Source organism: Stigmatopora nigra, chromosome 15 (genome assembly GCF_051989575.1).
Source record: "Stigmatopora nigra isolate UIUO_SnigA chromosome 15, RoL_Snig_1.1, whole genome shotgun sequence".
In the NCBI taxonomy this organism is placed as follows: domain Eukaryota; kingdom Metazoa; phylum Chordata; class Actinopteri; order Syngnathiformes; family Syngnathidae; genus Stigmatopora; species Stigmatopora nigra.
This window is the reverse complement of record NC_135522.1, coordinates 3247419-3264695: the sequence shown is the minus strand read 5'-3', so window position 1 is coordinate 3264695 and position 17277 is coordinate 3247419. Positions and strand designations below refer to the sequence as shown.

General features: G+C 37.6%; 3 protein-coding genes across 4 annotated transcripts; 2 read left to right on the top strand and 1 right to left on the bottom strand.

The window, feature by feature from the left end:
* Positions 1 to 197: 197 nt before the first annotated feature.
* Positions 198 to 2029, top strand: smim10l3 (small integral membrane protein 10 like 3). The gene is made up of 2 exons (XM_077733929.1): positions 198 to 626; positions 1119 to 2029. Exons 1-2 carry the CDS (start codon positions 447 to 449, stop codon positions 1137 to 1139), a joined length of 201 nt encoding a protein of 66 aa, XP_077590055.1. The 5' UTR covers positions 198 to 446; the 3' UTR covers positions 1140 to 2029.
* On the bottom strand, positions 1532 to 3602 carry nudt1 (nudix (nucleoside diphosphate linked moiety X)-type motif 1). 2 transcript variants are annotated; one of them, XM_077733927.1, is made up of 4 exons: positions 3319 to 3602; positions 2690 to 2850; positions 2421 to 2566; positions 1532 to 2345 (listed from the first exon to the last, which is right to left on the bottom strand). In XM_077733927.1, exons 1-4 carry the CDS (start codon positions 3349 to 3351, stop codon positions 2173 to 2175), a joined length of 513 nt encoding a protein of 170 aa, XP_077590053.1. In that variant the 5' UTR covers positions 3352 to 3602; the 3' UTR covers positions 1532 to 2172. The 2 variants fall into 2 exon arrangements, with proteins under 2 accessions (XP_077590053.1, XP_077590054.1); XM_077733928.1 differs by lacking the exon at positions 3319 to 3602 and having other exon boundaries at positions 2690 to 3052.
* Positions 3270 to 4955, top strand: mrm2 (mitochondrial rRNA methyltransferase 2). Its single transcript, XM_077733930.1, has 2 exons — positions 3270 to 3614; positions 4338 to 4955. Exons 1-2 carry the CDS (start codon positions 3338 to 3340, stop codon positions 4784 to 4786), a joined length of 726 nt encoding a protein of 241 aa, XP_077590056.1. The 5' UTR covers positions 3270 to 3337; the 3' UTR covers positions 4787 to 4955.
* Positions 4956 to 17277: the final 12322 nt, after the last annotated feature.

The window sequence follows — 17277 nt, the reverse complement described above, 5'->3', positions numbered from 1 at the left end:
TCTCCACTAAAACACTGAATTATTGGCACATTTCCAAACAGCTAATTGTATAAGAAACTACATACTACGTGTAAATAAATCCAGTTCCTATGTTGAAATATTTTTAATGCTATACTTCTCACAAGACGCCATAAATTGCCCGTAGACATAATATGCATGAGTGAATAGCTATGTGCCCTGCTATTGGCTAGGAACCAATTGTCAAACCCCCGTGTGTTACACCGCTATCAGTCCCCCTAAATGATAACAACACTGGGCTGAGGAATCCGCAGAAAAGACGGCTGCCGGGGTGGAGCACCGCTGCCAACACAACAAGTCAAACAAAGCCTGCGTCCACCTATCTAATCGGGGGTCATTGTGCGGCAGCAGACATGAACGGTCCCCTCCGAGGAGCCGATTTTCTCCCCGCTCGCCCCACCGAGTGAGCCCCCGACTTATTGGCCTCTATGACGGGGCTGTCTCACTTAGTGCTCCGCTTCTCGGGCACCGCGGGGCGCACCTATGGGGTGTTTTCCAAAGGCCTGACCAGAACTTTGATGATCTTCTTCGATCTGGCGTGGCGATTGCGAATCAGGTTTCCATACATCTACCTTGTCGCCTCAATGGTGTTTAATATCAGGCTTCAGGTACGTAAAGTGGAAACAAAACTAGAAGAATGTGGTACTTACTTGGCTCCTTTAAGAAGACCAATAGTGAATTGCAATTCTTGACATAATTGATGTAAATACTAATTGATCCTTATTGAATCATGAGGAAAAATATTGCTTACCCTATAATTATGGGTTAAAAGTGTTGAGTGCCAATGTATTTATTTTTATTACAATGTATAGTCACTTGCTCTGTAAACAGACTTTTGAATAGCCATTCACTGTAGTGACCACTATCCCTGAAAGGGTTAATGGCGAGGAAAACTAGTTGGAATTTTGATGCTTACAAGAATTCCGGCTTGAGGTGACGAGGTCGGTCATCTGAGAGCGGCTCAAATTAGAGCTTGCTTCTCCTTTGCATTGAGGGTGGTTCGGGTATAGGGTATTTTGTTTCATTTTAAAGCACTAGCCACCTAAATTAGACCTTATGAGTCAAAACAGTCATGAACTTTTGACTTTTTCCCCTTTCAGGTCCACATCGAGATCCATTGACGTCAATGTCCAGGATTCTGACTATACACCGCGGGTCGATAGCCGCCCAGATGCCGTCACGCGGCGAGTCCAGTGCCTTTGGAGGGAGGGGGCTCATGGGCAGGTACGAAGAGTCCCACTTGAGTAAGGAGACGCTCCTTTTTTTTCTCCCCAAAACTCTTGCCTGGCATGACACTGCCTTTTTGCTATGTGGATGTCAAAGTATTCACTTTCAACATTCATAGTTTGGGATTTTGAGCTCTTGGGTGACATTTCTGAATGAAAACCTGCAATTTACTGTAAACTGTCATATATTAATATATGTATTTGAAAATTAATCTTGATTTCATTCATAAATGTATGTCAGGGAAAAGTAAACAAAAGAACCAAAGTCAAATACAATGGGGACTGTATTAACAAGCATGTTAGAGTATATCGATTGTTTATTTTTTTTTTATTAAGAGATTGGGATATTTTGTTCTGTGATCGATTTTTTTTTAAGTAATCAGTGGTAAAACATAAATATGTTTTCAAAATACAGCTGTTTCTCGCAGAAACCTCTCATATTTATTAATATGTTCCATCACTGCCATTTTTTGGCTGCTATGTGGCAATAAAAATGTTTACAAGATTAAAATTCACTCCCCTCCCAGTTGAAAAAAAATGTAATTAGGAGTTATCTTGAAATTTCACTCAACAATTCCCATCTATCTGCTCTCAAATTTCTCTTTAAGGCGCCTCGCCGCAAATCATCAGGCATGTGATCATCACGCTTTTATTTCTGCTCTTTTTTTTTAAATCATTGCATAAAAGTTGGCATTTTTATCTTTGTTTTGCGCTACTTTGTGGCCTTTCACGTGACAATGAAGATAATTCAATTCATGAAGGAATAAATGAATCAAATTAACCACCCTACTCGTTCCAGTGATTTAACTCCCAACCCTGTCCCAAAATGGCTGCTGTCCACATTCAGTTGCTGAACTATCAGCAATGTTTTGGTCCTCTATTTGGCATTTCCTCATACATGTTGTGAATTATTGGCAATTTTAGTCTCTCATAGCTCCTTCACTTCATCCAACTTTTGGCTGAGGATGACATCATGACCTTGGAAGTGAAAATAGCCCACAAATTTCTTCTTTTGCAGAAAAAGTGGAAACCACAGCTTGTCGTCAGGCCACATTTGATCAAAAGGGATTTGATCGCAGTCGAACCACTGTGGTCTCATTTCTACGGTGCCAAAATGTAAAATAGTACAGTTAAATTTTGTTCCTGACAATGATGGTGACACTGGTGGTGATTTACCTTCTGTTTCCATTGGCTCTCCAATGTATGAATCAGCCCGAAAAATATGGACGTCAAGCAGCTGGGTTTCGCCCACAAATTCAAATTTTATGTTCCCGACTTTTTCCAGTGTCTCAACGGTGAGGCAGCTTTCTTCAAGGAGTTCCCTTAAGTAGAAATACAAAGACATTTTCAATTATGAGGTTTATTTATACACTGGTACCCAGAAATGAAATAACAATCCTTCCTTCTCCATCACTTTGGAGATCACAGATCCAAAATGGACATACCTTCTTGCTCCTTCCTCCACAGTTTCTCCAATTTGAACTTTGCCCCCAAAACCATTCCATCTCCCAACCCCGAATCCCCGTTTCTTCATGCCCAACAGCACCTTTCCAGGTTGGACCACCAGAACCAGTGTGAGAACTTTGGGACTCAGCATCTCTCCTATCTGACAATTTTGGACGAAATTGAAGTATTTAAATCAGATCGCTCATTAATATTTTATGAGGATGTCACCTCTAAATGGTCCCCTGTTTCAGATCAATAATCGGATTAAAACTAATTAAGGAATCCCATGCACTCCCCAATAACAATAACTTCTTTCCCTTGTATTCTCGGATTTAATGTGTCACTGTAAAACACAACCGACTAGAAACAAATATACACATATATTACAGCACTGTAAATTGCATCAACAAAAATGAATACAAAAAGGTAATAGTAAATTCAATATTCTGCAAAGTAAAAAAAACTCAGTTTCAATGAACTATTTTAAATTAAGGTAGAGAAAATCTACATCGTTTTTGTTCCAGAGGATCCAAATACATGGTAGCATTTATCATAGATATCGTATATGGCTAGATATTAACCATCGAGTCGAGCATCTTTAGATGACATGACAGGAAGTCGTAACCACGTTTTGACCCTCACAGAAAATGTTTGGTCGCATCCATCGTAGATTTGTTTGTATGTCGAGTCGTCTGGCAAAGAAGAAAAGTCAGGCAGAGCAAAAGTGGATCGGGCGTCAATTGAAAGATCCTTATGTCAAAGCCTCGCATGCGCTCAACTTTCGCTGCAGGAGTGCTTTCAAATTGCTGGAAATCGACGACAAGTTCCGTCTCCTTCAGCCCGGCTTCTCCGTGGTGGACTGCGGTGCGGCGCCCGGAGCCTGGAGCCAAGTGGCCGCTCATCGGGTCAATTCAGCGGGGACAGGTGAGTCAGTAAGTCCATTAAGATCCATGATGATGATGGTTAGGAAAGCAATGCCTTCTTACTACAAATTATTCCAAATTATAACAGTTGGACCATTGTGATTATAAATCATACTTTTTTTGTAGTTTTAATGCTTTGGCATGTCCATCACAATTGTCCAATGCCTTGTAACAAATGACATTGAAAATGTATAAAAGTGTTTAGGCTTCTCATTCAACTCAATGGTGAAAAATCTGAACACTTTTGTGCACTTGTGTACTCAAACGTATTCACTTTTTTTATCCATTCATTCTGCAATACTTGCTGAACTGTATTGCAATACTTGCTGAACTGTATTGTTTTTGTCACTTGCATTTTGCACTTCATCAACCTCATCTTTTATTTCCTAATATATTTAGAATTTTTATATTTATGTATTATTCCTCAACCAAACAAATGTGATTGATTCAGCTTGCCCACCTGTTCTCATTTACGTCATTACTACTCACATTTGCATGAGCATGTGCATTTGTATACTTGACATCCAGACACAAAATGGCTGCACATGAGTGTTAGTTACCATTTAGTTTGTGCTTTCCCATGATTAGACCTGCAAGAAATTAATAATTTGAATTAATTCAGTATTCTAAGCATCCAACCATCTTTTATATGGTCATTTTTTACTCGATGATGTCGTTTTCCATCAAAATGATCTTAATAGAAAGAACTCTGCTTTAACTAAAGATTTTACATCACCACTCGGTACCGTAGTCGGGATCGATCTGCAACACATCTCGCCTCTGGACGGCGTCCAATTCTTGTCCAATCACGACGTTGCCGACCACGAGACGCACGCCAAACTGTCGGGCCTCCTTCCCGGTGGACGGGCTCACGTCCTCCTCAGCGACATGGCGCCCAACGCCAGCGGATTCCGGGAACTGGACCACGAGAGACTAGTCGGCTTGTGCTCGTCGTCTCTGATGGATTTGGCGGAGAAGATTTTGTCGCCCGGGGGCTCTCTGCTCTGCAAATACTGGGATGGCGCCCTGGCTCGTCATTTACAGGAAAAACTCAGTTTGGAATTCGCAAGTGTGCAGAGTTTAAAGCCAAATGCCAGTCGCAAAGACTCTGCTGAGAGGTATTTTCTTGCCAGGAACTACAAGAGACCAGTCAAGGGAAAAACATTTTTCTGATTGAGACGATCTCACTCAGATTTGACGCCAAATTGAAATATTCCGGAAGAAATCCAACTGGATGATGGCAGATATTTAGCATATTTTTTGAACATCTTTTAGGGACCGTGTGCAATGGCAAGTCAGAATTTTTTGTGTCCTTTCAAAAATAAAAATATGAGAAATTATATTTTGTTATTTTTGTGTGTGCATTTTTTCCATTATATTTTTATTTTATAAATATGTTTATATGTGAATAAATATGAATAAAAATGAATTATAACAGCAATACAATTAATTGTGGCTCCAAGTAACTTTTTTCAACTTTTTTGGGTTAAAATAAGAAAATAAAATCTCGTTTTTTTGTTAGAATAAAAAGAGACTGTACCTAATTTATTGGTTTATATATATTTTTTATTTTGTTTAGCTGCAGTCTCTAATTATTCTAAAACGGCCACTGCAATTTCCCCAAAAAAACATGCAAGACTATTTGCACAATGTGCACCTTGCATTCATCGTCAATAGGTGGCACTGTTGAGGCAGCATTGAACAGTCCACTCTTAACTATTGATCCCTTACAAACCAAACTGCGTTGCAACACTGGCCCTTGTGCAATTAATTTTTCCATTCTTTTGCTAGCAAATATTCTGTTTACTTCCCCCCTTTTCCTTTTTGAAATACTCGGATTCAATGCCAAATTACCCTTTTGGGGCAATTCTAGTCAATTGGAACATTACCAACCAAACAATAAGGTGAAATACAATATTAAAAACATGAAACATACACAAAAAACGGGTAGAATAAAACGTAAAAATGCAAAATAAATAAATAAAAGCTCAACTACTTGAAACTGTAAGTGCAATATTTAGTTTTTCATAGGGATAATTATACCTAATTGAATTTATTTCTCTAAACATAGCTTTTACATGCCAGTAGATGCACATTATGCATGCAGGATACTAATATTCAGGATACTGAATATTTTCTGTCAGAAATTGGATATACAGTTCATTTGACCAAGATAAATCAATTAAATGGAAGGATAACTGGCTTCAATTTCATCCTTGACGTTTCCCATGTGCAATGCAATGCGTTCCTAATGTGTTCGCCTACATGAGCCATTCCTTATCATCTATAATTGGGAAGGTCCTTCAGATGAATGCAAAATGCTCAATCATTTGGAAATGAGATTATTCCAGAATTGATTTTTTAAAAAATCTGCTCTTTCCAAATAAATCAGCAGTCAGGCTAATTAAGAAGACATTTGGATTTGCAAGAAAAGTGACTGGCACACATTTGTGTGTGTGTGTGTGTGTGTGTGTGTGTGTGTGTGTGTGTGTGTGGAAGACCACACATCAGAAGGTCATGTGACCTCTAAAGATTGGTCGCCTGTTGATGCAGGTGATAGAGGATGGAAACAGATGAGCATTTGACCTTGTGTTATTTGTTAGTTTAATCAATCCTTTCAGATTGAAATGATTGGGAAATCCTCATTTTAGTTTTATGCTAATTGTGTTTGAAATGGCTGGCAGAGGATGGACGATGGGTGATAAATCCTCAGGTTAATTCAGTCTTCGGTGGCCAGATGTGAGTTGAGAAGCATTTCATACATAATAAATATTTGTGTTGTTGCTGGAGATGTGATGATGATCAAGGGCGTAATCAATTCAGTGTGAAACAAAAGAGGCTGTTGATATTTTTAGCAGTTAGAGAGATTATCAGATTTATGATATGATGTATTAAAGACCTTGGTTAAGTTTTTACATACTAATTGAATGGTAAAATCATGTCAGAGTTTTCCAAAATCAAATAAAACTGATGCAAAACTAATGAAATAGTGCAATGATTGTTTTTTTTGTAATTGTTTATCTCTAAACCGTTAATTCCGATAATGTTGTTGAAAGTATATGACTCAAAGTAAAACAGTACTTGAGAATGGGTAAGTTTATCATGCAATGCGTTGGAATACAAATTGGAGGACTGACCCGGGATATATGTGTACTATATATGTATGTGTATATATATTTTATGTGTATTTATGTATATGTATATATATATATATATTGTGTATGTATGTATATATATTATGTGTGTATATGTATATATATTATGTGTATATATTTATATGTATATATAGTGGATATATGTATATGTATATATGTATATGTATATATGTGTGTGTGGTTGTATATATATATATATATATATATATATATATATATATATATATATATATATATATATATATATATATATATATATATATATATATATATATATATATATATATATATATATATATATATATATATATATATATATATATATATATATATATATATATATATATATATATATATATATATATACATACATATACATATACACATACATATATATACACACATATATATATATATATATATACACACACATATATACACATACATATATTCATACTTATATATACACACACGTATACATTCATATACATTTTCTATATATATATTTTAATTATTTAATTGTGGTTGTCCTTTCTAATAATTTAAGAATTGTGGGCTTTCCACGCTCATTACTCCTTTTAAATAATAGTAAGAGTCACATGTTGTTTCTGCCTATATTTTCCATGACCTTTTTCCGTTTCTGTTGTGTCAAAAGCTGGTCGCACAAAACCATTTTAACGATGCTGTAAATTTCCAAATTTTTCCACCACTTATAGAAAGCAACACAAAGTTGGCTTTGGGCGGGAGGAAATACCTATATTTTTCTCCATTTCACATTTTCGCTATTGAATGACTGACATGTCGGCAAATGTTTTCTTGCCAGAACGCCTTTGCCGTTCTTCTAGATTGTGGGCGTTTGAAGCAAAGCTAGCAATTAAACTATATTCACGTGTGCTCTAACCACTGTATTGCAGTCATGCTCCCGTCTTGGCCTTTACTTGTGAGGCTGATTTGTGTTCCTTGTTGCAGGAAAGCATTCAAAAGGACTCGTGTCAGTGAATAAATTGCGCTCTCGCCTCGCCATCTTTAGAAAAAAAACATGTCCTTCTGCTGGTTGCTTGAGAGAGGGTGAAGCAACACGGGTAAAGAAAAAAATAATAATGTAATGCTCCTCTTACCGTCTTTAGAAGCTTGACATTTATTTGGATGTGACTGCACATTCTGGACAAAGCTAATCACATAATATGGCCATTTATTCTACTATCAAAGTCACAAATAGACGTAAGAATATATTTAAGGTCTCCCAATCAAAATGCAGTAATGCCAACTTTGTATCATGTGGGTTAGACTAGGGGTGGGCAAACTTTTGGGCCCGGGGGGGCCATATTGACTTTAAAAATTTGACAGATGGGCCAGGTCAGCACAAGATTAGATACAAATAAAAAAGTGCATTCGTTAACAGTATATATGAAACATAAACTAAAAAAAAGGACTCAAGTATTAACATACTCATCACTTTAAAGTAAAAAGTATAAAATACAAAGTCAAGTAAAATTGAATGTTTTAAGAAATATTAAAATGTAATTTAAAAAAAAGATATAGGGGCTGTAAAACATGAAAAACAAATAAGTTTGGACACAGCTACTGCCAGTGGCTTCCGCGTAACGGCGCCATTTTGGGGAAAAAAAACAACAACAACGTCGGTGGGCCGGATTAAAAAGCCTAATGTGGCCCGCGAGCCGTAGTTTTCCCATATCTGGGCTAGACCATGTTATTTTTGGGCCAAAAAGGTGGTGAGAAGTCAATGAACGGAATGTCTAGCGCCACCTATGCCCCTAAAAAATGAGTATCCAAAGCCAGTTTAAGTGAATTGGACATATAACATTTTCAATAGAAGCCAATGAGTTGGACTTGAATAATGCATGGAAGACACTCCATTTGATATAATTTACAAGGTTTGATTGAATCCAACATAGCCAAAGGTAACAATTGCTGTTCGCTTCAAATCCAAGTCTAAAGGTTGACAGTCTCATGAATAATAATAAATAGGGATATACTACTTTCATGTGGTGAAGTAGCCTTTGAAAGCAGGGAAAGACCTCCACTGCTTTTGTGCACTTCTCAAGTGTTTAGAACGGAACATGGCGTCCCTTTTAAAGATTGCGCTCATGAATAGTTATGAACAAGGTTGTCATGTGTTTTAATACATCGTGTTGATGTGATTCTCGTGTCTTTTTATCGGAGTCCTTGCGTAATATTCAGGGTTTTACTTAAGTTGACCTTTGACATTTATTATGAGTGGTATCAGACAAAAGCGTATGATCTGTTTTTAATTTTGCTGTGACCTCAAATTATGATGTAGTAGTTTAAAGTCCTACTAATGTGTCTTTTACACACTAAAATGATCACATTTTGTCAAATATTTTTCAGAAATTAAAGATCAAAATACTTAACTATTGAAATTGTGCAATAAACACATTTTTGTAATGGCTTGCCTCTGCATAGTTGAAACTTATGACATAATCGAAGGCCTCAATGGAAATAGTAGATGAAGTAGAAGTTCCAATGGAAGTGATTCAAGCACCCAAAGAATAAGAAAATATTATTTCATTAAAATATACAAATAAAAAAGATAAAATAGGCTCCTTAAATAGATTTTGAGAGTATTTTGTTTCCAATATCATCAATTTATTATCTAATGATAATTTGGACATACCTGGATTGATTTCCAAAATTAAAGGTGGCCATTTTGGCTCATGAAAGCCTAAAAATGTAAAGTTTCCTATTCACATGCCATTGCCTGAGTAATGCACTCATTAGTTTAATTGTGGAAAATAATTAATTGGAAGCCTATTTTGAATTGGCGCACTGTCTTTTTCTCATTTAATCGACTCGCTCTCGGGTCCGGTTGCCTTTTGGACGGAAGGATTGCATGTTCCCAATTGAGCAGATGACAAAGATTTGGGCTAATTGCCGTCTTCCGCCCGCGTAACAACGGAACGCACCATTATCCACATTCTGACGTTGACGTGCTAAAGTGGCCGCGGGTTTGCTCCTTGCATACATCAGTGAACTTGGCCTGCCCATTAAAAATGTTGAAAGGTCAAATTCACCAGGGAAACCTTTTACGTTTCCACTTCTTGCGTCATTCCGCACAAACTGTAATTGAGAATATAGTTACATTTTTGGAGATCGTAATATTGAGAGTATTAAGCCATACATTGTCATAGTTCGGGATTCATATTCTGTCATTACAAGGTTAGTTATTGGATGACTTCTTTTTAGGTTATGTGACCAGAAATTTGTTTGATGACATTTTTTTTATTGGTGGTATATTAGGGTACTTCGTTCGTATGGTCGCCGGACGTTTGATCACCTGGACGTTTGGTCACTGGATGTTTGACAACATGACAGAGTTTATTCTTGAAACCAGCTCTCAATATTATATTCATGAGAAAGTTTAATATATAAATATCTACTGTTGAAACCAGCTCTCAAAATTATATTCACCCGGGCGACCAAACGTCCGGGCGACCAAACGTCCGGGCGACCAAACCTCCAAACCTCCGGGCGACCAAACGTCCGGGCGACCAAACGTCCGGGCGACCAAACGTCCGGGCGACCAAACGTCCGGGCGACCAAATGTCCGGGCGACCAAACGTCCGGGCGACCAAACGTCCGGTCACGGTATATTAGGGGATTTAAGTCATTATTAGAGAAAATTGTCATAATATTTTTACATTATGTGAACTGGAAGTTGTTTGGGGTACGCATCTTGTGCTGAGGGCCAATTTTTGTCACCCAGGTTAGCCTAGCTTTTCACTACTGTAACAAGGTTACGCCAGTGAGAAGGTATGCTCATCGCAACTCAACCAAACAGCAGGAGTTGTCGTTTTCCAAGGCGTTATTTGACGGCGTCCGACATTATCTCGGAGCCACCCCGCAGGAGGTTGATGAACTAGGAACAGAAGCGTTTTCTCCACACTAAAATTGCTCTCATCACCGATCGGAGGTGATGATATTGCGACTCAAGCTGCGACTAAATACTCACATCATTTAAAATAATTTACATAATTTGAATTCTTCACATTCAGTACACGCCAAGACAAAAGTACATACACCGTATCACCATCCGTGCCGCTTACTAACATAAATCCGGGATCTTTCTCGACTCTGTAGGCGAGGTGGCAACGTAAAATGATTTGGTTTGTGTACAGTAATTGCCCGGAGATGTTTGGTGTTTGCTGTAATTGGCGCAGCAGCTTGCAAAACAGTCTCGCAAAAGAGTTTAGCTTCTGAAGACTTGACGCTCATTGGAAATTCAAACCGTTTACGTGGAAAAAAATCGTACCTCTCAAGTCAAATTTAAAGTGATGGTTCATGGGAAGTTGGCTAATCTGAGGGTGAAGTGTGTTGGTTCTATTTTGTGATCATACCCGCTTGAATATAATTTTGAAAGCTGGTTTCAACAGTACATATTTAAATATTAAACTCTCTCATTAATATACTTTTGAGAGCTGATTTTAACAGTAAACTCTCTGTCATGTTGTCAAATGTCTGGGCGGCCAAACGTCCGGGCGACCAAATGTCCTGAATCCCCTTTGAAGAGTTGGGTGAAGTGGTTGGGGAAAAAGGAAGTCTGGGCTTACTTTCTGAAGCTGCTTAGTCTCACGTTATTTTTAGCTACACACCTACACGTTTTAATCTTTTGGCGGCCGTGTTAGATTTGCTGAAATATACGCCGGTGATCTTCACATCTCCTCGGATCAAGTATCGGCAAGAGTGGCCGTGTTCCTTTTTTTAATGAGCTGTTGCGCCGCTTTCTTTCCAAAGTTGCAATCGCCAACTCGTCTCGGAATCAAGTATTTCCCAACTACATACAGTCGGGATTGATTGAACATTTTTCTCGTCATACTTCTCCGGTTGTGGACGAAGCAAAAAAAAAATGCATTTGTCATTGTATGCTGGTGACCAAAAGCTATACAGATGATTCCAATAGATACCTAAGCCAGACCTATTTCTATACCTTATCGAATTTAGATGTCCAACATCAACTGACAAGACTCAAATCATTGTTTTTGCCTTTTCATCTCTCAGCCATATTACTCAAACACGGCCTAAAACATTTAAAAAATCTGCAGCCCCATTATTTTTATCCACCCGTTAAAACCTGGTACACATACGACAAATTATACCTTTTCTAGACCCTTCTTTGTACAAAATTCCCACAATTTTGTCTTCTATAACCACCAAGAATCAATCCAACACAACTAAAGCACCTTCCTTTACTTGTCCTCATCCTATCTGACTTTGTACAAAAAAAAAAACAGGGCAAAAACATCGACCAGCCAATCACAGAACATATCCAGACAACTAATCAGTCACACTCAATTTACCATCTCCACACTGCTTCATTTTCAACAACCCTAACTCGTATTATTTTGGACTATAGACCGAAAAGCCACTACAAAGTTTCTTCCGTCCCTGATGTGATGTTTCTTGTGTGACTCCAAATTACTGCCACCACTTGCACAATAATTTAAAGGAGTCCACTTGCACAAGTACCTCCCTTGAGGGGAAACAAAAAATCTCAGGCGGGTCCCTAGACACGACCAAAACACTGAACTTATGGATGTCCTTTCTCTCCTTTTAATAAAGCTTTGCAATGCAAGGCATGCATCTGCTCCATTCACCTCCAAGGTTTTAGCGGACGTGCCGTTTGGTAGGTCGTGCCGAGTTTAACAACTCAGGTACTCTGCATGCTATATTCTAGATTACCTGTATTATGTTAGTAATTATTTCGACTCTACCATAGCAATGATCCAATATAATAAAAATGCACAACTGCCGGCTGACTTTAAATGAAGGCGGAGAAAGTTTGAAGTGCTGGAATTGAAATTAGTTTTTTTCCTCAAGCATTTTTAGTATAGTCTTTAACTTTTTCTCATTAGCTTCTGTTGACAATAATAGACGAAACAGTGTTGCTTTACAAATGAACAGATTTTTACATTGAAACAAATTAAAATAGGCTGCTTGAATACTCTAAATTGGTTGTCCATCTTCTGCTGCTTTGGATTGACTCTCAGCACCCCCTGCAACCCTTGTGAGGATAAGCAATTCGTGAATGAATGAAAAACAGAAATATAGTAATCCCTCGAATATCACTGATAATGTAGACCAAACATGGCCGCGCAAATTGAAAAACCGCAAAGTATTATCATCCCATTTATTACTACGTACTATACTACGCTTTTTCGCCCCTACAAAAGATTAACTCCAGCACCCCTGCAACCCTTGTGAGGATAAACAGTTCAGAAAATGAATGAATAAATAAAAAACTGTAATACAGTAATCCCTCGAATATTGCTGATAATATCGACCAAATATGTCCGCGAAAATTAAAAAAACGCAAAGTATTATCATCCCAATTATTACTACATACCATACTACTAGTTTTTTGCCTCTACACAAAAATACTAGTACACAAGTATAAACTATTCATGCCACTTATAACACTCACAAAAATAAAACAACAACATATAACACATACAAAATAAATCATAATATGTAACTCATTACCAGCCATTAAAAATGAAAGATATCCAATTCTTTTACATTGTGGCTACTTATTGCTTTCAGCTAATAAGTTCCATGAGGACCTTTTAAAGAATGACAAGAAGGATTTTGAAGAAAACACAGTGACGTAAAAGCTAATCAGCTCATCGAACTCAGACACTCCACTTTTTTGTCGGCCCTAATTGTCAATGACCCTCGAGCGGAGACATGTTTATATTTACGTACTGGTGCGCTAGACCAAATACAAAGAGACAAATGAGGCAAACTGTCGACCCTCCGCCGAGAGGAGCTCCGAGAGATCAATGCCGCACTCTGGATAGCCTCAGAAAATGGACGGCACGCCACGCCGCTGGAGGCCAGGACGTCAATGTCTAGTCAGACCGTTGAAAAGTTTAATCCAATTGCAAGGCTTGGCGAATCCGTCTTTGCTGACACGCGCCGGCCAATTTGTCTCTATCCTTCTTTTTTGCCGTATTCCCACGGCACCCCCGGCCAGCCGGGCGCACATTTTGGGACCGCGTCAAGATACTGTTTATTGTCTGGGGGGGTCCAACTGACCTGGGGGGGAGGCGTGTCGTCTCTGTATGTCTTTAATGGTAACTGTAACTGACAATGGATGTCAATGCAGTTTCTGGATCGTTCCCATGAGAGGTGTCCAAGTCGCCTGGAAAAAACGGCATCGTTTTACGTAAAAAGTCACGGAAATAGTCTGGCTTACTTTTCGAAGTATTACTTCTGTGTGGAAGTCAATCTGGAAAGTGGGGAGATAACAATTGTATATATTTCATAGCATTTTTGTGCAAGTATTGTTAGTAGATTTTGTTTTCAAGTTTTTTTTTGGGAGTATTTTCATATTTTTTTTGTGTTTATTATAGTAATTCAATTTCTACTTGACATATGAACATTGAATTTGATATTTTGTAAAATATTTAGAAATGTGAGCAAGATTTTGTGTGAGATTTTGTTCGTGTTGTGGCAATTAGGGTTGATTAGATTAGATTTGAATTTTATTTTATACTGTTTTCGGGAAATTTCTTGGTTGCAGTAACAAGCACAGACACAGAAGACATTGTAGACCTAGTTAAAAAAAACTGGAGCCACACACAGTAAGTCCACAACTTGGGGACTTTCTTCATGTTGTGGCTATTTCCATGTATGTATTTTTTCTTTTAAAAATGCTTAGGATTTGCATTTGTGTTTTTATGTCTTTTAAAAAATGTTTATACTTTTTGTTAAATATTGGCCATTCCCGTGAAGAATAGACCCAACAAACTTAAAGGAAAAAACCCAGATGTTTAAAAAAACAACCTAAATAAACTTCATAAGAAAAGTAATTCATTTTGCCATTCAAATCCACACATTTTTTTCTAACCTGGCATTTGTATTTTTCTTAAACAGGATTTGATATCATCTTTACCGTAAAGTGGAATCCAGTAGAAGCAAGCCCCCAACGAGGTGTCCACTCAGAAGGAAGCGTGGGTCACATGACTGCTTAGCAAACAGAAAGGCCATCGATCCAAGTCGGGACGGAAACAAACCCCTGAGAGTAGATCTGAATGAAGTGAGTTAATCAACAGCGTGAGTTGGAGACAACGCGTCAATATTATTGACTTGCCGTAAATATGAGACGTACATTTTAGCCATGCCACCGCTTCGTAGTTACCATTAGCCCTCAGCATGAAAGCAAAATATACTACAAAACCACAAAAGCTTCTTCAAATTGCAGATTAGTGTGCAGTACATTTATAGGAAAAAAATGGCATGCTTTGAAAATCAACGCTTAGGTCAAAGGGCTTCGAATTAAAGACACCAATCAAAAAATTCTCGGCAAATAAGACACAACAAAGACCTGGAGAAACCAATAATTTCATTATTAAGCCTATTTTCTGTCACTTTTTGGGGATTTCGTTATATTATTTTTGACACAAAAGTTTTTTTCTGTTGCTAGGCGAAATTCAGGCAGATTATATATTCACATAGAACTCACACAATTGAAGTAATCCCAATATAGTAATTTGTTGCCGTCTGATATCACATCAAAGCTCCTTCGATTGGCTTGCGACCAATCCTGCAGTCGGCCGGGATAGACTCCAACTCACCCATTATCCTTATGCAGGAATGGGCAAACTATGGCCCGTGGGCCACATCCGGCTCAAGAGGCGTTTTAATCCGGCCCCCCGACGTTGTCAAAATAACTTAATTTTATTTTTTTTCCCCCCAAGATGGCGCCTTAATGTGGAAGCCAGTGGCAGTAGCTCTGTCCACTCTTATTTGTTTTCCGTGTTTTACAGCCCCTCTATCTGTTTTTTTAAACTACATTTTAATATTTCTTAATACATTCCTTTTTACTTTACTTTATACTTTGTACTTTACTGATGAATGATGATTATGTTAATACTTGAGTCCTTTTTTTCTTTTAATGTTTCATATGTACTGTTAACGGATGCACTTTTTTACATGTATCGTATCTTGTTCTGACCCCGCCCATCTGTCAAATTTTTAAAGTCAATGTGGCCCCCTTGGGCCCAAAAGTTTGCACACCCCTATCCTAATAAGTAAAACTACTGTAGAAAAGGAATTTTTATTGACTCCTAGGTGAAAGACCAGTAAATTAACTGATTATAATACTATAAATGGCACATCATTTCATGCAGTTTTGGACAAAAAAGTGCAGGCACACTTAGAATGAAAAGTCCATCAGAATTATGAATGTGCAGGCAATAATGCCATGACTGTGCATTATTCTGTCGCTGACAAAGCTCTATACAATCCCTCGGCGAGGACATGAAAAGACGCTCCCAAATCCCGGCTTTTGCCTTTTGTAGGGAGAGTCACGCAAATTTGTGGCACAACAAACACAACAGCCCGCTTAATTTGAAGCTTATCAAACTCCAGAGTTCTTTTTTTGTTGTTGTTGTCGTCCACAGCCAATGACAAAAGGCGAGTCAACTTTTTTATATTTTATGTGTTTAGCTGGCTCACTTTGGTCCAAAAGTATTGAGTGGTAATACATTTTTTTTCCGGAAAGTTATTCAAATAAATATAATAGAGTAAATGCAATTTGTTACTATCTACTTACAATAGGGAAGGACTTTTTATAAGAATATAACAAAGACCTTATTCTTACAAAAGGGCTCAGCCAAAAGCCATTTTTACAATTTATTTATTCAATGGTTTCTGGAATGGATGTGGTGAAAATGAAGTGGAAGCTGGGAGGTCATAAATGTAGTTGAAAAAAGGAAATTGACTCCACTTTCATTTCCAAAACTTGGAGGATATAGCAAATATTGGCTTGGATAATACTTTTATTCCCATTTTTATTCTTCAATATGATTGGCCAGACGTGAGAGCGACCCATCTCTATCTTACTCATAAATTCTTCCCATTTTTTTGTGCTTTTTAACAGAAAGTTTTGGTGAAAACAGTGACCTGGCTGTTCTTGGCTTGCAGTGCGAGCGACGGCATCAAACGGCATTATTCAGGTCAGTGGCCAGGCGCTCGGCCATCTTGATTTGGCAGACCAAACAAACAATTGTGAGCTTTGGACGTCAAGGATGGTTTTAATATTACAACATATGAGCAACTAATGCAGCTTCAACTCTGTGTGTGGTTGAATTATACAAGCCATTCCAGCAAAAACACAACAAAAATGATAGCATAGCATTTTTTTATTGTTGTCGAAGTGGATTAATATTGAAAATGTAAAAGTTCTACTTCAGATTTTGTAATAAAAGACGGTTGCTGTATAAAACAAAATTAAAACCTAAAATAGTAATTCACTTCTTTCATTTTCATCTTATGTAAATTGGATTTTAATACAAAAATTGGGCAACATAATCAAATCTAGTAATATTATCTGGTTGGATCCATCATTTTTCTTTTTACACATTATTGAAATTATTGAATTAGAGTATTAAAAAATTATAAAGACTTACACAGATCCATAACTATAAAAATGGTGGAATAAATGCAAATATTAACACAGACAGAACT

Bases quoted from the DNA above. Each gene is read 5' to 3' on its own strand.
- smim10l3 (XM_077733929.1), top strand. From the start codon at position 447: ATGACGGGGCTGTCTCACTTAGTGCTCCGCTTCTCGGGCACCGCGGGG. The intron at 627-1,118 runs GTACGTAAAGTG...TTCCCCTTTCAG, and splicing joins TGTTTAATATCAGGCTTCAG to GTCCACATCGAGATCCATTG.
- mrm2 (XM_077733930.1), top strand. From the start codon at position 3,338: ATGTTTGGTCGCATCCATCGTAGATTTGTTTGTATGTCGAGTCGTCTG. The intron at 3,615-4,337 runs GTGAGTCAGTAA...CTTTAACTAAAG, and splicing joins GGTCAATTCAGCGGGGACAG to ATTTTACATCACCACTCGGT.
- nudt1 (XM_077733927.1), bottom strand. From the start codon at position 3,351: ATGCGACCAAACATTTTCTGTGAGGGTCAAAAC. The intron at 2,851-3,318 runs GTGGTTACGACT...CAAAATTGTCAG, and splicing joins TTTTCTGTGAGGGTCAAAAC to ATAGGAGAGATGCTGAGTCC. The intron at 2,567-2,689 runs GTATGTCCATTT...TTTCTACTTAAG, and splicing joins GTGGAGGAAGGAGCAAGAAG to GGAACTCCTTGAAGAAAGCT.